A 20,930-nucleotide genomic window follows, 5' to 3' on the forward strand; every position below is an offset into this window, starting at 1 on the left:
TGGTATATGTACAGATGTGAGAAATTAAGTACACCCTCTTTGAATTTTATCGTGCTACATACAAATACATAGTAAAAAAATATCTGGACCTCAGAGGATCTAAAAATCAGGAAACTAATCCGATTTTCCCTTCCCCCTTGTTTTCCTGAAACATTTCTGTGTACTTCCAAATATGTAAATAGTTATCTTTGTATACCTTGGCAACTTATGTTATGATCGAATCAACCAAGTTACCCGTCTATAAAATGCACCTATAAGATATAGCTTATGTATCTAAAGCTATGAATCATATCACCAACCGAATAATTTCAGGTTTACGACGGTATTCACCTTGTTTTCTTGTGTACCTCTATTTCACTATATATCTACTGTTTGTATGGAATCTATTTTTTTTTTTCTACTTGAAAATTTAATAAAACATTATTTGAATATAAAAATTAGGAAACTATAACTTTAAATGAACCACAACAGATGACACATTGCACTGTGTCATTATTCATTTAACAAAAACTAGGCCAAAATGGAGAAACAGTGTGTGAAATATTAAGTTCATCCCATAAATCAATAGCTTGTAGAACCACTTTTACCAATAACCAATAACTTCAAGTATTCATTATTTGCATTACTTTATAAGTCTCAGACATCTTTCTAGAGGAACAGCTCTTTTAAAGTCCAGTCAAAGCATTTCAGCTGGGTTGAGGTCTGAACTTTTACTGGGCCATTACAAAACCCGGATTCTTTTCTCTTTAGCCATTCTGATGTAGATTTGTTAATGTTCCTTCTTGGAATCACTGTGCTCTTGCATGACCAAGTTTTGGCAAAGCTTAAAATCTTTGGATACGTGGCCTCTTATTTGACTTTAGAATACTTTGGTAGACACAGGATTTGTGGATGACTTAATGACTGCATGGTACCAAGGTCCTACGGCTATGAATCATCAGTCCTCCACCACCATATTTGACAGTTGGTATGAGGTGTTTATGCTGACTTATTTGGTTTTTGCCAAATGAGGCAGAGGGTATTATGGCCAAACATCTTTACTTTGGTCTTGTCTGTCCAAAGGACATTGTTCCAGACGGCTTGTGGTATGGTCAGATGCAGTTTTGCAAACATTAGCAGTGCTGTCATGAACGTTTTACAAAGAAGAGCCTTTCTTCAGGCAACACTTCCAAACAAACATTTTCAGATTTTTCTAATTGTACTGTCATTAACATAAACATTTAACATGCTGAGGCCTTTAGAGTCTGAACTGTAGCTCTTGGGTTTTTTTTTGTTTTTTTTCAATTTTCTGAGCATTGCACAGTTTGAATTTTCAATGATAAACTCCAAATGGTTTGGAAATAACATGACCCATCCCAAATTGTTGGGTAGCAATAACTGCTAATCTTAGATCATTGCTGATGTATATCTTCCTTGGTATTGCGTTAATATAGGTCTGAATGCTCCAGACTGGCAAACTGCCAAAACGTATTCATTTATAGAGGTGGTCACACTTGCTGATGACCAATTATTCAAGGACATGTGATTATCAGCACCTGGCTGCCACTTACTGTCTTAATTGCTGTGGAGGCAGTAAGGATGTACTTTGTGTAGTTTGTGCTGTTGTTCATCTGAAGTTGTATTTACCTAATTTTCACACTTTCTATTAAACATTTTTTTCTTAATTGTGTCCTGATATGTAAAACCATAGAATTCATAGAGGATGTATTTAGTTTTTCTAGTGACTGTATGTGTTAGAGTAATGCAAACAATATGAGCAAAACCCTGTCCAGTGGCCACCAGAGTCTTACGAATCTCCTACTCGCTGTTGGCATCACTGGCACCTCTTTTGACTAGTAGGCATGACGTCATCTGTGCATTGCGCTGACGTTGTTTGGGCTCATTAATCATAAGAGGCTCAATGGATACCAACAGGTAGCAGTAAGTTCACATTTCTCTGTTCCTGTGGCCACATACTACTGATGTAGTTGATGGACGAGGGTCCTGTGCACCTTTCTACTCGACTCTAGTATGTCTGAGTTTTCTGTTAGTAAAAGGGAATAGTGAAAGACTTGATAGAAAAATTGTGAGTCGACGCTTTATTACAGCAGCGGCTTTGCGACAATGAGACTTGTTTTCATGTATTAAATTCAGCTCTTCAGACAAGCATTTTACAAAGGGACGTTGTAGAGGAGATACCAGTGAGGCCGGACAATAGCAATGCAAATGAGAGCATTATGAATTCAGACAAAAGAAGGAAAGCCACAAAAATGATGTTCCTTAAGCTCTTGTAAGAGGAGATATCTACTCTGGATTGAATAAGTAAAGCATTTTCTCTGTAACTCCAAAAACAAAAAAGATAACTGTGTATATCTCAAATATTAGCACTTTTCATATTAAAATATAAAGTAGGATTAGGAAGAATTTGTATAATGGAAATGCAACAAAAAATACATTTTTCTCCTTGAGAAAGATGCTTTTGAACAAGTGAGAATCAATTTAAGTAGTGTGTCTTGCACATGCTCGGGCTGGCACAGATTTCAGCATGCTTCCTGTTACTATCTGTATGCTAGTTTTATTCATATAGATCACTTGATAAACAGTGATATGAGTTTATTGGAATATTGTATGTCATTCATTATTCTCTTGAGGTTACTGTTTAATTTCAGACCACATGTCCATGACCTATGCAGAGGATCAATGTAGTACAGATCAATGTGGCACTTTTTTGGCCTTTCTTTTATTGGGTTTTCTCATCCATCTTCAGAAGCACTTGCTGCTTGCTGGTATAGGGGAAAGAGTACACTCCTGATTTGATTGAGCTTCTAAGAGTTGCAGAATGGTTGCACCGCCAGCCCGAAATGTCGGCTCTCCGATGCTGCAAACAGAAGCAGTGATCTGGCCAGCGTCACAGCAACTTGTAAGCTATAGAACTTGTTAGCTTCCTGCTCCTTGCCTAGGAGACAGGCCACTCCTAATAGACTTCAGAGGTGGCAGGTAACCTAGGACGCGAGTGGTAAACAATAGTTTTAAAAATCCCTACGTTGTTGAGAACAGAGAGTATTTTTAACCCCTTAATGACCATGGGTCTTTCTGTTTTTGTGTTTTCATTTTTTGCCCCCTTCTTCCCAGAGCCAGAACTTTTAAAATTTTCGTTCAATATGGCCGTGTGAGGGCTTATTTTTTGCGGGACAAGTTGTACTTTTAAACACCATCACTGGTTTTACCATATCGTGTGCTGGAAAATGGGAAAAAAATTCCAAGTGCTGTGAAATTGCAAAAAAAAATGCAATTCCACAGTTGTTTTTTGGGTCCTTTTTTTACCACGTTCACTTAATGCTAAAACTGACCTGCCATCATTATTCTCCAAGTCATTACGAGTTTGTAGACACCAAACATGTACAGGTTCTTTTTTATTTAAGTGGTGAAAAAAAAATCCAAAGTTTGCTAAAAAAAAAAAATAAAAAAAATAAATGACGCAATTTTCCAAAACCCGTAGCGTTTCCATTTTTCGGGATCTGGGGCCAGGTGAGGGCTTATTTTTTGCGTGCCGGGCTGACATTTTATTGATACTATTTTGGGGTAGATCCGATGATTTTATCACCCGTTATTGCATTTTTTTGCAATGTTGCAGCGACCAAAAAAACGTAAATCTGGCATTTCAAATTTTTTTCTCGTTACGCCGTTTACCGATCGGATTAATTCTTCTTTTTTATTGATAGATCGGGCGATTCTGAATGCGGCGATACCAAATATGTGTATGTGTTTTTTTTTTATAATTATTTTATTTAGAATGGGGCGAAAGGGGGGTGATTTAAACTTTTATATATTTTTTTTTTATATTTTTAAAAACATTTTTTTTTACACTTACTGCATGCTTTAATAGTCTCCATAGGAGACTAGAAGCTGCAGTTGTCTGATTGCTTCTACTGCATACAGGCGATGAGCAGATCGCTTGTATGCAGTAGAAATGCTCACTTGCTATGAGCGCCGACCACTAGGTGGTGCTCATAGCAATTGAGACATGACAACCACAGGCGTCTGCTGCAGACCCTGGGTTGTCATGCCCACCCATCGATGACCCACGATCACGTTACGGGGTCACCGATGGGCGGGGCTTAGGACGGAAGCGCGAGATTGACAGCGGCATTTAACATGTTAACAGCCGCGGGTGGATCGCGATTCCACCCGCGGCTGTTGCGGGCACATGTCAGCTGTAATAATCAGCTGACATGTGCCCGATTCAGTGCGGGCTCAGCGCCGGAGCCCCAGCTGAACTGGCCTTTTCGACCAGGTGCGTACTATTACTGACCTGGTCGGAAAGGGGTTAATAACAAGTAAATTGCATAGTTGCTCTGCATTCCCTTGAAAAAGCAGTGTGGGAAACGCACGTTCGGGTGCAGTCATCTTTTGTGTGGTTTGGATAACTATTTACTATACGATTGATCATGTTTTATTATTAACATTCCTGTTTATTGACATGAATGTTAATGAACATTATTAACATTCATATTATTAACAGTCATGGCCGAAAGTGTTAGTACCCTAAAAATTGTTCCAGAAAATGAAGTATTTCTCAAATTATTGCAATTACACGTTTTGTTACACACAGGTTTATTTTCCTTTGTGTGTATTTGAACAACACAAACAAAAACAGAGAAACAAAGGCAGATTGGACATAATTCCACAGAGGGAGGATGTTGCAGTAGTCGAAGTGGGAGATGATGAGGGCATGCGCTAAGATTTTAGTAGATTCAAGATTGATAAAAGGACAGATTCTGGAAATATTTTTGAGTTGGATGTGGCAGGTGTTGGCAAGAGCTTGAATGTGCAGTTTGAAGGACAGGGTAGAGTCGCGGATTATACCCCTACCCCGATATGTCTACTTATGTGTTTGATATTTTCCTGACATTTGTATATTTTAATGTGATGTGATATATGTTTTAACACATTTAATAAATAATATATTTACTTTTGCAAAGTGTGGTACTTTATTTGTAGGATTTTTGGTTTATTTGTATACACCTATTATTTTTTGTAAACCGATGATCTCATTTATGATGTTAATAAAACTCCTTTAAGTGGTCATTTTACTGATATAAAACTTTATAACTGATTATAGTAGCACTTTTTATTCCTTATGTTTTATTTTCAGCCTATATATGGCTCACCCAGTCCCCTCATAGTATAAAGGAGTGTTCTGCAAACTGTGGTCCTCCAGATGTTGCAAAACTACAATTCCCATCATGTCCTTACAGCTCATGGCTGGCTATCAGGGCATGATGGGAGATGTAGTTTTGCAAGAGCTGGAGAGCAATATCTTGGGGCTGGCGTATACAAAGTTTTCATGTTACAGGTGCCGGTCAGAGGAGGCCACAGGCAATTAAACATGCTAAATACTTCATAAAGAGTATAAAAGATAGAAAATGTAAATCACAGTCAACTAGGAAATTATGTAAACTCAACTAACTCGGAGAGTTACAACCAACAAAAAATCCCAATCTCCCCTAATTTACATCTTTTGATCATGGAACAACATGCAAACTGTACACAGCTATCATTATGGATCAGATTAAAGGCCCCTCACTGCAGGCTAGAAATCGTAGCCACTGTGCCGCTGATACACACTGTGACCTTGTGTAACCATATGTTTAAGTGTTTATTGGTAAAATGCCAAGCTCCAAAAAAAAAAAAAAACAAGCTGAGTCTATTACACAATAAAACTGTTCAGCCAGCAGTTTATTCTGGCTGTAGAGTTTTACAGCTTAGGTAAATCACCATGTTTATGCATGGTAAAATGTTTTCTTTTTTTTCCACTTTCCTTCCATACAAAAATCCAATCAGTTTCTGTCTGCTATTAGCTACTTCCTAATTCAGTACTCAGGTATAAATATGATGAAAAGCCAATGCACAGAAAATGTGGAGAAAAAAAATTCAATTCAGTGTTCTCCAATGCATGCCTCTTACATCTGATGCACTAGATGTAGTTGTTTTTTTAAACAGGTACTTAATAATTTGTAAATGTTTCATAACATGGGGAAAAAAACTGAATAAAGTCAAACTGCACCAGTATACAGTTAGGTCCATATATATTTGGACAGAGACAACATTTTTCTAATTTTGGTTCTACACATTACCACAATGAATTTTAAACAAAACAATTCAGATGCAGTTGAAGTTCAGACTTTCAGCTTTCATTTGAGGGTATCCACATTAAAATTGGATGAAGGGTTTAGGAGTTTCAGCTACTTAACATGTGCCACCCTATTTTTAAAGGGACCAAAAGTAATTGGACAGATTAAACAATTGTAAATAAAATGTTCATTTCTAGTACTTGGTTGAAAACCCTTTGTTGGCAATGACTGACTGAAGTCTTGAACTCATGGACATCACCAGACGCTGTGTTTCCTCCTTTTTGATGCGCTGCCAGGCCTTCACTCTGGTGGTTTTAAGTTGCTGTTTGTTTGTGGGCCTTTCTGTCTGAAGTTTAGTCTTTAACAAGTGAAATGCATGCTCAATTGGGTTGAGATCAGGTGACTGACTTGGCCATTCAAGTATATTCCACTTCTTTGCTTTAATAAACTCCTGGGTTGCTTTGGCTTTATGTTTTGGGTCATTGTCCATCTGTAGTATGAAACGACGACCAATCAGTTTGGCTGCATTTGGCTGGATCTCAGCACACAGTATTACTCTGAATACATCAGAATTCATTCGGCTGCTTCTGTCCTGTGTCACATCATCAATAAACACTAGTGACCCAGTGCCGTCACTGGCAGCCATGCATGCCCAAGCCATCACACTGCCTCCGCCGTGTTTTACAGATGATGTGGTATGCTTGGATCATGAACTGTACCACACATTCGCCATACTTTTCTCTTTCCATCATTCTGGTAGAGGTTGATCTTGGTTTCATCTGTCCAAAGAATGTTCTTCCAGAACTGTGCTGGCTTTTTTAGATGTTTTTTAGCAAAGTCCAGTCTAGCCTTTTTATTCTTGATGCTTATGATTGGCTTGCACCGTGCAGTGAACCCTCTGTATTTACTTTCATGCAGTCTTCTCTTTATGGTAGATTTGGATATTGATACGCCTACCTCCTGGAGAGTGTTGTTCTCTTGGTTGGCTGTTGTGAAGGGGTTTCTCTTCACCATGGAGATTATTTTGCGATCATCCACCACTGTTGTCTTCTGTGGGCACACAGGTCTTTTTGCATTGATGAGTTCACCAGTGCTTTCTTTCTTTCTCATTATGTACCAAACTGTAGATTTTGCCACTCCTAATATTGTAGCAATTTCTCGGATTGTTTTTTTCTGTTTTTGCAGCTTAAGGATGGCTTGTTTCACCTGCATGGAGAGCTCCTTTGACCGCATGTTTACTTCACAGCAAAACCTTCCAAATGCAAGCACCACACCTCAAATGAACTCCAGGCATTTTATCTGCTTAATTGAGAATGACATAACGAAGGGATAGCCCACACCTGTCAATGAAATAGCCTTTGAGTCAATTGTCCAATTACTTTTGGTCCCTTTAAAAACAGGGTGGCACATGTTAAGGAGCTGAAACTCCTAAACCCTTCATCCAATTTTAATGTGGATACCCTCAAATGAAAGCTGAAAGTCTGAACTTCAGCTGCATCTGAATTGTTTTGCTTAAAATTCATTGTGCTAATGTCTATGACCAAAATTAGAAAAATGTTGTCTCTGTCCAAATATATATGGACCTAACTATATGTAATACCTACAGTCCTATTTGGCCTCCCTGTTATTTGGGCTGGACATTACATTCATATAGTTCCCCATTTCTGGGTGTCCATTAGTCAGGGTTTCCCTTATTGCATCACTTGACATATGGTAAGGTTTTAATACTAGAGGTTAGGATCATCCCAAATAGGGTCACTTTGACGTGGTGGTTTTTATGCTTTTTTTTTTACAAAATTATGTTAATTAAGTGCCCAATATTATTTTCATGCACTATTGCTATTTATTTCTTGCAGGATATTTGCTTATTTTGTCTGTTTAGTGGCCAGGTGTGAACATGTGCCTACACGCTGTATGCATACCAACTTATATTCCAGTTATTATTATAATTATTATCTTACTCACTTACATAGCACCATTAATTCCACAGCGCTTTACAGACATCATCTCTGTAGATTTTTGTTTCAGTTTTTTTGCGCTCTGTGCAAATAAGGGCATGACCTCCCTTTTCCTTGGGCTGGACATTACATTCATATAGTTCCCCATGACTGGGTATCCATTAGCAGGGTCTCGGTCCTTCCCAGCGCTTATTCACATTACGTCACTTGACATTTGGTAAGGTTTTAATACTAAAGGTTAGGAGCGTCCCAAATAGGGTCACCTTGAATTTCCAAGTGCAGTGAACTTGCAAAAAAAGGGAATTCCACAATTGTTTTTTGGATTTTTTATTTACCATGTTCACTAAATTCTTAAACTGACTTGTCAATTTGATTGCCTAGATCAGTATGAGTACACAGATACCAAACATGTGTAGGTACTTTTTTTTATCTAAGTGGGGAAAAAAAATCCAAAATTTGTAAGAAAAAAAAAAATTTGCTTATGTCGCCATTTTCTATGGCCCGTACCGTCTCCATTTTTCATGATCTGGGGCTGGGTGAGAGCTTATTTTTTGCACCCCGAGCTGTTGTTTCTATTGATACCATTTGTGGTACACAATGTTTTGATCGCCCGTTATTGCATTAAACTGCAATGTTGCGGCGACCAAAAATCCGGAACTCTGGCGTTTCGATTTTTTTTTCTTTACACTGTTTATTGATCTGATTAATTTACTTTATATTTTGATAAATCGGACATTTTTGAATGCAACAGTGCCAAATATGTGTATTTTTTATTGTTTTATTTTCAATGGGGCAAAAGGGGGGTGATTTGAACTTTATTTATTTTTTTATTTTTAATATGGAAACTTTTTTTTTAAATTTTTTACTGTCTTCAATAGTCCCCTTATGAGACTTGAAGCTGCGATCATCCGATCTCCTCTGCTACACAAAGAAGGCTTCAGCTGTCATGTGCAGGGAAAGATGTGGGCTTAACGCCATAGCCCGTATCAAAGGCAGGAACATGACCTTGGACATATCTATATATCCAAGGTCATGAAGGGATTGATTTAAATAAAAATTATATAAAGATCCCATACATTTTAATATATTCATACATGGAAGGATGTAAACTAGCCACTTGTGAGATCATGGGCCTCGTGCAGATTTTTCACTAGGGACCTAAAAAGTTCAAAATTTTCCTCTATTTTTTTTACATATCAAATTGTTGCAGCCATGTAACTCGCACCCATAGAAAATACAAGCACAAGCCTCCTGCATCATTGAATCCAATCTAGTGGAAAGAGTGGCTGTAAAAGGGTCCATAGCTCAGCTCATCTCCACTTTTAGGATATGGATTTAGCAAAAGCAATGAATCACTTCTTCTTTCCTTAGCAAGACTTCAATAATGTCTTTAGCAAGAATCCAGGTGTTCTGTATGGTTCAAACAAGTTGAACAGAAAGTACAGTAGTTTCTCAAAAACATATTTTATTGATCATGTACTCATTATGATTGAGTGATGTGTCATTGCCTAAATAATAGTTATGATATATGTTTCTCTTCATGTTTAATACCTGGGTGTTCTTTTGTTACTGTATCAGTGAGCAGTTTGCTGATTGTTGAGAGCTTCGATGAACAAAGCTAATAGAAGATTAATTTTGTTTTGTGCTGTCCACCTTGGCATGTCCTCTGAGCCCAGTGATTGGCTGCAGTGGTCCATTGCTCTAGCTAGGATGTTGCCTGTGACAAATCAACAAAACATCTCATTTTATTCATAATAGATTAAATTCCACTGATGTGGACCATTTTATGTAGTGTCATTTTATCTGAAAGCAGCAGAGAGCAACACTAATTACAGTGAGCTTTAGTCAATCACATAATAGCATTAGTCAGCCATAAAAAATCAGTGAGCACCAAAATCTAAAATGCCTGAATATCTTATGCATTTGTACTGCCTGTATATTTGTACGGTGATGAAGCACCAGTACCGATCCTCGCAACCAAAGTAACGCTGCTTAGAAATTGAGTAAGGTACTTACACATAATCTATTAAACTGCAGTGCCCTCTTATATGCCCATACACACGTTTCGCAACCATTTCTTCAGGCGTTCACTGAGGTAATGTCCTGCTCTCCAGTAAACTGACTTTCTGAGTGGTGATGGTGTAGAGGTTGGTATGGCGCACGTGCAGTGAAACCTGCACCACAACACTGCCCCACTTCCTTTAATGATATCACTCCAAGAATCTCAAGAGATTCAGGAATTGTGTATGTTGTACCACTGAAGAATTCCAATCCTCCCTCTTTTTTCCATCTTGATAATAGATGACAGATATAGATTGAAATCATGATTGAAAATCATCCAATTTCATTCATATTTTGTACCTAATTTTTATATATGGAGTCTGATTTATTAATAGACAATTCATGAAATAAAATGATTATTACGAATACCCAGTGTGTACATGACATCACTTGCGGGGTGGCACTGATTTCTGCAAGCTGGATATTCGTCTTACAATGCACACTGACAGTGGGCTCTTTTGCCGGTTCGTTACTACTGATCTGAGCCGGTGAGAGAGCGCACTGTCTTTGTGCACATCACACCGTGACAGAGCAGGGACTAGCCCAGCCCCTGACAATGAAGGTCACTGATGATTCTTCATTTTAGGTAGGGGACAGAGGCTGTAACAGTGACTTCTGCCTCTGCTGCCTGATGATGCTTCATTTGAGTATCCCAGTATGCACTGGGATTCTCAAAAGAAGCGTCATCAAAAGGGAAGTAGGGAAAAAAAAGAAAAGCAGTTAGATAGTGTAGTTAGGGAAGGATAGTGAATTTTGAATTAAAGTACGTATATTAGAAAATAATTTAGATTATGGCATTTAAAAGATAGAGATTTAGGATGAAAACTAATTTGCATTTCGGACCACCAATTTAAGTGTTTTAAACCAAAGCTATATTATCTATAAAAAATTTATTAAAATTAATATAATTGTCCAAAGCTATATTATCTATAAAAAAAGTAATTAAAATTAATGTAATTGTGTAATAAAAGTCATCCTGGGTCATGTAAACTGTGCAAACACTGCAAAAAGCAAGATATAAAGAGGTTGCCAAAAATTCTAAAAGTATTTTTTTTCCCATAGACATTATGTCTGTGGTCCATTGGATGTGTTTGCTGTGAGATGTGGAACCATAGCCTTATTCACTAAAATTATGCTGTGCTGCAATGTCATACACAGTCAATTGTGACCCAACGGTGTGTCATTGTTATTGGATAGAAATTAGAGGGACATATATACTCTATCATAATGAAATTTTTGACAATACTCACATGCTATTCTAACATATGCTTTCCTGCTTTTGGTGGTTCCTGCAGAGCTCCAGGCGACACATTGACACCAGTAATCTTCTAGTCCAAACAACTCTTCTACTTGTTGTCGGGAGATCTCAATACTCACTTCTCGGACTATGAGACCTGCAAAAATATAGTACCAAGAAATTAGATATTATAGCATATAACTACAAGAAATATGTACATCGATATTGATATATAACAGTACAGTATGATATCACCAAGATGTAAAATCTCATCATAATGTGTTATGCTTTGCTACAGAAGATACCCCTATGGCTTGATCAATGGGATCATTTTGACACATCTGTCCAAAATTTTTGTAATATCAAAAAATCATTCATTTTGGTTCCTGACTAGACATAAACAAATTTAAAAAAATGTTATCCTTCATTAATTTCTAATTTGTGATTAATGTATAGCATTGATTATCCCTGCGGGAGAGGGAGAAAGGGCAGTGCTTTCTGAGCACAGTAACTTAGTAATCAATATGGCAATAAAATGAAAGAAGTCTCTCAGCTGGCTAGGTTGTGAAAATTATGCACAACTCCAAATGCATATATATTGGAAATAAGAGGGGTGCAGCCAACATGGTGTGCTGTTGGCATATCCTCCAGAAGGGATTCCAGCAGAGTGCAATCCAAGATGAAAAATCCAAGTGTTCGGCGCTTCCAACCAATAAAGTTCCAAATATTCACCAGGAATGAACAAAAACTATTAAAAACTTATTAAAACCACAATGCGTTTCGACTGTGACCTGCCTTCTTCAGGTGAACACTTGAAGAAGTCTGTTCAGAGCTGAAACGCGTTGTGGTTTTAATAAATTTGTCATCATTTTTGTTCATTTATGATTAACATTTGGAACTTCATTGGTTGGGAGCACTGAAAACTTGGATTTTTCACCTTTAATTTGTGATTAACTCAGATTCACCATGGTGATTTGTTTCCACAATATCTCTTCTGGAATTACAACTTTACCAAACTCAATAAACAAGTTAAATGGGTTATCCAGTATTAAAAGAAAAAGGTCTTCTCTTCTTTTTTCCCCTTGTCTATAGGCTTTGTCTAGTATTGCAGCAAAGCAGAATTTAAGTTAATGAACTGAGCTGCAATACCATACACAAGAGTGGCACTCTTGGGCAATTTCTTTAAGGCTTTGCTGCTTCTAATATTTGAGACTCATCTTTAATATTCAGTAATCAAAAAAAGCAGTGTTTTATCAATTGACTACAACAGAAATCAATCGCCTTGAGTATAATCTTAGAGTTTTATAACACTAGGCTCTTGAAACTTTCCCGAAACAGATGTAAATTGCGGTGTGTTATTATAACACCGTTATGTATCACACTTTGAACTTGTTGATCAAATACTTGATTTATAAAAAAAGAAAACCCAACAGAAAAGTGGATATCAACAAGGATGAAAGGCCTCTTTCACAATTTTCAGGATAGCGCGTCATGTAACCTAAGGCTGTAGCTACACAAACCTTGAATTCAATGAATGATCCTATTTGTGATGCACCGAGAATCCTAACAGCTATTAAAAGCCAAGCCAATCCTTTGATTTCTCTTTAGACTCTTAGAGAGCTCCTATTCACCGCGCAGGCCATTAATTGCTGTTTGTGCACAGTTGTATACGTGCATTCATGTTGCATGCTGTTTATATCTAAAATGCACTTCCAAGCATAATAAGCATAATTCCAGCTAATAGAGCATGTAATATGTGAAAGACTTCTGGTGGGAATATACTTTAATGAGATGCGTTCCACCTATCACCTCTCTGCATAATTAACCAGGATATTATATTTGCAAATAAGGAGCTATTTTTTTGAAAAACGAATAAAAAAATAGGCAAATAAATAAACAAAGATAAAGTCTTATCTTGAGTAATTACTGCAAATTATTGAAATATCCTAGGAAAAGGAACATAAAGACAAGAATGCACCTTCGGAGCACATCTCCATGCTTCCCGAAAGATAATTCGCAGGCAATTTGATGTCTTTTGTGAAGAAAAAAGTAGAAAAACAGTTGATAACACAAATATAAATTCAAAGAGCATGTGTGTTTAACCTGCCAACCTCTCGAACAGCAAGCATGAGAAACAAGCTTCTCCAGCATGCTATGGGAATGTTTTAATAATGAGGGTAACAAGCAAGTTCAAAGCAGTTTGGTGGTTTGGGAGTTGAGGTACTTAAATATCAGAGTTACATTAGTAGCAGTCGAATGCACAGTCACCTTGCATCAGAGATTTACATAAAAGTGGAAAACTCAAAAACTGCCGCTAGAAAAGAAATAGGTCTGTGTTCTGGATAACCTGTACTGCCAACCTTTTAATGACCCTAAAAGATGGTTTATGGTGAAATTGAATAGAAATAAGACAATAAGAAATATATTAATCATTTAAGATCATCTACAATATGCAGTGCCTCAAAGTATGAACGTATTTGCTATTTTTGGAAGATCCGCCAAGACGAGCCTGTGTTTATTAGCTATTCCACACTTGTACAGAAGGGGGATTTGGTGAAAGAAACTACTTTATGCTTACACTGTTACATGTTTAGGACATGTTTAGTAAGCCTTAGGCCTAATTCAGACGTCAGTTGTTCTCCTGAGAAAAACAGACCCATTATTTGGATCAGACTTTGATCAGAGTTTGATTAGAGCATGGTTGCAGTGTCATCATTATTTCTCGTACATGGAAAAAAGGAAAAAAAAGTTTCTCCACATTTTCCTTTCTGACGGTCCGTGAAAATGGGACCGCACTCCTACAGCATCTCAGTATGGTCTGATTTTTTCACGAAAGCATAGACTTTAATTGTCAATTTTGGTCTGAACTCTCAGTCAAAATCGAACATGTCTATGCGATTTTCATGGACATGTGAATGGTCCTATAGACTAGCACAGGTTGACGTGCTATCTGTAAACACCATGGATAGTAGTTATTCGCAAAAATTGGACATCTAAATGAGGCCTTAGTTAGGTATTTTGAAGAAGCAAAGTACCTTTTGGTGCTTGTTCTGATACCTAGGTACTTTATAGGTACGTTGTAAAAAGGCTTTAAAGGGAAGGTGCCATCAATTTTTTTTTTTTTTTGTGAAAATAACATTATAATATTTATATAAGCTTTGTAATGCAGTGCTTGCATAGATTGCAAACACTGCAACATGCAAAATATCTATATAAAAAAAAAAGATTACCTATACTTGCAGCTAGGGGGAGCATCTTCCTGTATAGACCTCAAGCAGCTACAGTAATGCTTACTTGCATTACTTAGCTGCAAAATTGGGGCAGTGTCCTGGTGATATCAATGTTTCCCTCCCCTTTTAAGTGTTATATTACACCCAAAAGTGGGGGATGCAGAATAAAGACGAGAGACAATTCACCGCCATTTTCCTGGTGACTGCACTGTGATCTAATCTCAACCAGCTGCTAAACAGGAAGTGGATCTCAGTATATTTACAGAAGAGCAATCAGAAGGAAGACAACGGACTGTGGAGCAACGTGGACCTGAGGAGCAGAGCTGCACGCAGTGGAGAAGAGAGCAGCTGTGAGGCCAGGACCAAGGAGACTAAACAGTGCAGCGGTGAGGGTCCATAGCTTTACTGCACAGGCAGTGGAGGATGGGAGAATATGAGAGCAGAGCTGGGGGAGCTTGTGTGTGTGTGTAAAAAGCTTCCAATTACATGTCCTCAGTGTGGAAGCTCTGGGCCACAATGAAATGGCACCTAGACACACCTACAGCTGTGAATTGAGCAGCCCACAGAGGCGTGCCCAGTTCACAGCTAATGTGGCTACAATGTTACAGATAGGGTCGGCATCCGACCGCTGAAGCCTATGTCCAGGGCTGCCGTATTTGAAGGAGTGTGAGTGTAGTGTAGTAACTCTTACACTCCTGAAAAGCAAGATGGCAGCCCCCAGTAGCTGCAAAACAAATTAATAAAAAATAAACTATAAATACTGGGCACTTGAAAATATGTTATAACATTAAGGAATTTAACATTTTAATTTATTTTACATAATGTAAAAATGCGGCACCTTCCCTTTAAAGAGGGTTGAGCTGTTATACCAAACAAAGTGAAATTACTGTTTTTTGGAATCCCATAAAACCTTATTTTAATACATTAGAAGCTCTTTAGCTCTGACCCTTTAGAACACAACTATGATCATTCTGACACCCTTTCTTGTCTGTAGAAGTTCTGTTTTTTGATCTCACTTCTTTAACTAGTTCAGGACCAGGCCATTTTCCTCCCTTCCTGACCAGGCATATTTTTGTTTTTCTTAGTACATGTGTAGCGCCCCGTGGGTTCGGTCGCTACAGAGGTATTGCACCTCAACCAAAGGTGTGATATCCCACTCCCGGGTAAGGATGGTGTGTGGATCGGGACTCAGTTAGCTGCATGCATCACACACACCCCATTTCCGGGGACAGCTCAACGGTGCTCCCAATAGTACAGTAATGCAGGCACGACAGATCATGTCCCTGGCTGGAGTGGGGAGGGGAGAGGAAAACCCAGTAATGTAGGAGCAGGAGGGGACGGTTTCTGGGCATAGGTAGGAGCCCATTGGTTGCAAGTCACCTGGGCTCATACACCAGGGGAGGGTATATAAGGTGGGCACCATCTTGGTTCAGAGAGAAGAAGTTCAGTTCAGTCAGTGGAGTGAGAGAAGGAGTTCAGCCAGAGAGGGCTGACAGGGAGCTGTGGCTCAGTCTGGGCCCAGCTCCACGAGGCAGGCCTAGGGTGAAGGCCGGAGCCAGAAGAAAGGAACAGAAACAGAAAGGAACAGAAACAGAAAGGAACAGCAAAGAAAGAGAAGTACCCAAAGTGTAGAAAGGCCCAGAGAAACGAAGGCGGAAGGAACCTTAAGGACCCAGGAGATTACGAGTGACGGGTTGGCAGAACAGGGTACCGGATCCCAAGTTGGTGGAGGTGACTAATCCTTAACCAAGAACCGGTGGTCGTGATCATTTACTGGTGCTACCCCTCACTACACTTACTAGGAAGGCACACCACACAGGGTCAGGGAAGTGGACACCCAGTCCTCCCAGGAGAAGACCCGAGGCAGCTGGACAGAAGTAGTGTCACTGGTGGGGCACGGCTGACGAAAGGATAGAAGGGAGTCCTGTGCCACACTCCGGAATTGCCTGGGGGTTGATCGAGCCCCCTGCCTGGTGGACGCAGCACGGCTCAGGCGGTCCTATCTGTGCACAAGTGACCTGGATGAGAACTGTGAGTAAAAAACCTGAACTGCAACACCTTGTCTCTGTGCTTTCTAACCGCATCAGCACTACTAGTACTGGGACGCCCCACACCACAACCACCATCATCACTCTACACTGCCCTGAGGCTATACTCCTCCCGTGGGGATTTGTACTACCCTCTGCTGCACCCACAACACCAGCCTCAGCGGTCTGCCCTGCAGCGGCGATTCATCCTGACCGCAATCCACGGGTGGCGTAGTCGGACATTAAACCATAAAAACCCCATAAATTGACTGCCACTGGTTTGACCACCCTGAGCCACGGGACCGGGTCGCCGCCACGGTGACTACAACCCCCAGCATCCCACCAAAGTGCCCGGTTCCGGGTTCCCCACGCGGCCCAGGGGGCGCGTCACATGCTGCTCTAAAACTTTTTTCGTTTGTATATTTGTATATGCACTGTTTATACAGCAATTAAAAAGGCAGCCATGGTAATAAATCATGTTTGCCTTCTCTATGTGTAGTATAGCTGTGTCTGAAAGCTGGCTCGCGACCCCCACAGCTTCACGATTTCCTGCAAGCAGCTTACTCTTCATTGTCATTTTAGAAAGTCATTGTAGAGTGCAGACCGCCTGGATGTTAATAGTCTACAGGCAATCCCAAAGTAGTTAAATACTATGCTGAAGATCTGTCTGTTAAGATTGGATGATAAGACTAGCACAAGCTCACCCACTAAGAAGTCAGTGCATGAAGAGCTGATTTCCGTTACAACAAGGACAGAATTATAAAACATTTGAAACAACTAAACCACAAATTCTTCAAGAATGATCAGATAACTGCAAAAAAATATTATGAGTAACATTTGCTTAAAGAAGCACTCCTCCCATCAAAATTTTTATCCTATTAATATATTGCAATCATCATATTATATGGCACTGTGTATTTGCAATTGCTCATTTTGTCTATCTTCTCGGCTAATTCTTCTCTTTTCCATTAGGTCTATGACATCCTGTGATTAAAACTGACTAGCTTAATCTTTCTAAGATCTATGTAGAAACAGGAGGTCAGTTTTCCCTGCATGAGTCACGAGTCACTGCAAGAGTCCCTGGCAGGAGGAAAGAGCAGAGCATGTGGGTCAGGAATTGAAGAGGGGAATGATAAATGCAGGGACAACAGATTTCCTGTTTCTATATACAGCAGACAAAAGACACTTAGCGGGGTAGAAAGGCAAAATGAGCAATTGTAAGTACACAGGGCTATATAATACGATGATTGCAATATATTAAGAGGATAAAGAACTTTGATGGGAGGAGTGCTTCTTTAAGTATATAGCTGTAGATTATTTTGAATAACACATGTTCAATAAGATATGTTCAGTTCTATATAGCCTGTTGGAACCTTTATATTTAGTTTTTGTTTTGAAGATTTTGCTATCGGAAACAAGTACAATATTACCCCCTCCTTTTTCCACTTACTTTTACTTATATTATTGAGGAATAAACAATAGACCGTCATTAGAAAAAAATTCAAGGTGAAATTACAGTCGATATTAGCAAAGTTCACACAAGCGCGCCCTTTGAAATTCATTGAATACCAGAAACTGCATCACCAAGGTTAAACAAAGTGTTTTCTCAGTATTTGGCAAGATAATACAATGATATGAGCTTCTGGCAATATTACTGTATACATAAATGTGTTATTAAGATGTAACACAAGAAAACTTAAAATACAGCATGTCTCAACTACTCAAGGTCCTGGAACGACTGTGGCCTTTTAAATGATTTTTTACAGTGGATTCTGCAATTATCGATGCCACTCTAAAAGCATTTTGATGTACTTGAAAATTTATGTCATAGACACAAATAAAATGTACGTTGTAGGCCAAAAGTGACAAGGCGAGTATGGCAACTGGTAAATCAACTAAAGACGAACTGCAGCCATTAGAAACAAATGTCACAGTCTGTTGGTTGATTCTAGTCAGGAGTGGAAATGATCTATAATGCTTCAGTACACTAAATGCAACAGTGCATCCTACTGACCATTGTAGAGCTGCAAAAGAGAGAAGGGCTAAAAACAGAGCCAGTGCTAGAGGAGTAGTTGCTTCATGTTCCTAGACCAAAATATAAAACCAGTACGAGAGACTACAGGCTGCAGATCTTCTTATACTTCTGACCACTTCTGCAAGGCTCACTATCTACCAGGTTTTACAACTTCTCATTGGTGACCACTATGTCATCTGAACCACTGGGTATCTGTTCCACCAGGTGCCCCTCTCCCCATTCCTATATTTATAACGGTTACTCATCTCTCCCAGCTCCAGTGGGCCTTACCCCCTTGCAATATGACTGGCTCCCTCTGCATTAATCTATACCAGGTTACTCTGATAATTTAGAAAACAGATTAAGGCCTGCTCAGGCAGCCATGAGTTGCCTGAGTATTCAGGACGAATACCACATTTCTACCATGTGCTTTTGCAAGAATTAGCCTCATCTTCCTCTAAATTTTGCTCCAGCCAGATGTCTAAATAGCCTCTCAAATTCTGTCTGCTTTCCAGCATTACTACTTTTATTTTCTTAACTCTGCATAATCTGTCTAAAAGTTGAAAACTTTTTTTTTGACTGCTTATACTGTGACGCGCCTCCTGTGCCTGTGCTGTGCAGGGGATACCCGGAGCCGGGCCTTCTGTAAGATGCTGGGGGTTGTAGTCTCCATGGCGCTGACCCAGTCCGTGCCCAGGGTGGTCAAACCAGTGGCAGTCTATTTGTGTTGTAATAAGTGTCCGACTACGCCACCCGTGGATTGCGGTCAGTGGGGACCGCCGCTGCGCTGCAGACTGCTGAGGCTGATGTAGTTTGCGCATCCGAGTATGGGATAACTCCCCACGGGAGAAGTATTGCCTCAGGGCAGCTAGTGTGGATGATGGTAGTGATGGTGTGAGCGTCCCAGTACTAATGGTGCTGGTGCGGCGATGAAACACAGAGACGTGTGGTTGCAGTTTCCAATGCTTTACTCACAGTTCTTTACTGGTCCTAGTCACCTCGGTACCGGCGGTGACTGCCCAAGCCGTGCTGCGTCCACCAGGCAAGGGGCTCGACCAACTCCCAGGCAATTCCAGAGCGTGGCACAGGACTCCCTTCCTTTCCTTTCTCTGGCCGTCCCCACCAGTGACCCACCTTTGTCCAGCTTCCTCGGGCCTTCTGTCGGCGAAACCTCTCTCCGGTTTCCCTGACCCTATGTGGTATGCTTTCCTGGTGGATGTAGTGAGGGGTCGCATCAAGATGTGGTCACAACCTCCGGTTTTGGCTGAGGATTAGTCGCCTCCACCAATTTGGGTTCCGGTACCCTGCTCTGCCAACCCTTCACCCGTTATCTCGTGGGTTCTTAGGGTTCCTTCTTCACTCGTGTCTCTGGGCCTTTCTCTGTGTTCCTGTTCCTTGCTTCCTTTCTTACTGTCCTTTCTGTTCCTTCTCCTTTCTCTCTCTCTCAGGCTCCGGCCTCCTGACAAGGCCTGCCTGCGGAGCAGGGCCCATGCAGGGGCACTGCTTCCTGTCTTCTCCTCTCACTCTTGACTTCTTCTCTGCACTGCACACTGATCTAAGATGGTGCCCACCTTATATACCTCCTTCTCACACCCGAGCCCAGGTGACTAGCAACCAATGGGCTCCTACCTATGCCCAGAGACCCACCCCTATCTGCTCCTACACCACTGGGTTTTCCTCCCCCTCCCCACTCCAGCCAGGAACAGATGCTGTTGTGCCTGCACTTCTGTCTAGTGGGAGCATCGTTGAGCTGTCCCTCGGAAATGCGGTGTGTGTGGTGCATGCAGCTTACTGAGTCCTGGTCCACACTCCATCCTTACCTGGGAGTGGAATATCACACCTCTGGTTTGAGGTGCAATACCCCTGTAGCAGCCGAGCCCTCGGGGTGCTACATTCCCCCCTGGTAAATCACAGCACGTCCTCGGGCTGGAAAAGAGCAAAACAATTTAAAACATACAAATTTTTTTAGAATGCATTCGCATATAAGACATTTAACCAAAAACTCATCCCTTTATGGGAGGTTCTCTTTTCTTTCCAACGTTACTGGTATAAACATTATAAGACTTTCTTCACACACACATAAAGTACCATAAACTCTTTTAGCAGCATATAAAACTTTTTCAGTATAAAACATTCTTAAGTAAAACTTTTTTTTTTAAAAAAAAAAAAAACACATTCTTGAGTTCTGGCCGCGGTGCAACTTGCGACCAGGTGTTCTTTCTTCTTAGGGGAATGGCTGCTCTCAGTCCCCAGCCAGATTAGGAAAAAGGGATGGCTGTTCTCAGTCCCC

The 20,930-nt window shown here is 40.0% G+C and overlaps 1 protein-coding gene across 2 annotated transcripts in view; it reads right to left on the reverse strand.

Moving 5' to 3' along the window:
- The window catches only part of UNC5C (unc-5 netrin receptor C), a 518,170-nt gene that overhangs the window by 154,112 nt on the left and 343,128 nt on the right, over positions 1-20,930 (reverse strand). For both annotated transcript variants that reach the window (XM_073638355.1, XM_073638362.1), the window contains exon 4: positions 11,383-11,526. In XM_073638355.1, the coding sequence (XP_073494456.1) occupies positions 11,383-11,526 (144 nt within the window). The remainder of the gene's footprint in view (positions 1-11,382; positions 11,527-20,930) is intronic.

Source organism: Phyllobates terribilis, unplaced genomic scaffold, assembly GCF_046119375.1.
Source record: "Phyllobates terribilis strain yellow unplaced genomic scaffold, ASM4611937v1 Scaffold_1__5_contigs__length_1240528914, whole genome shotgun sequence".
NCBI classification, from domain to species: domain Eukaryota; kingdom Metazoa; phylum Chordata; class Amphibia; order Anura; family Dendrobatidae; genus Phyllobates; species Phyllobates terribilis.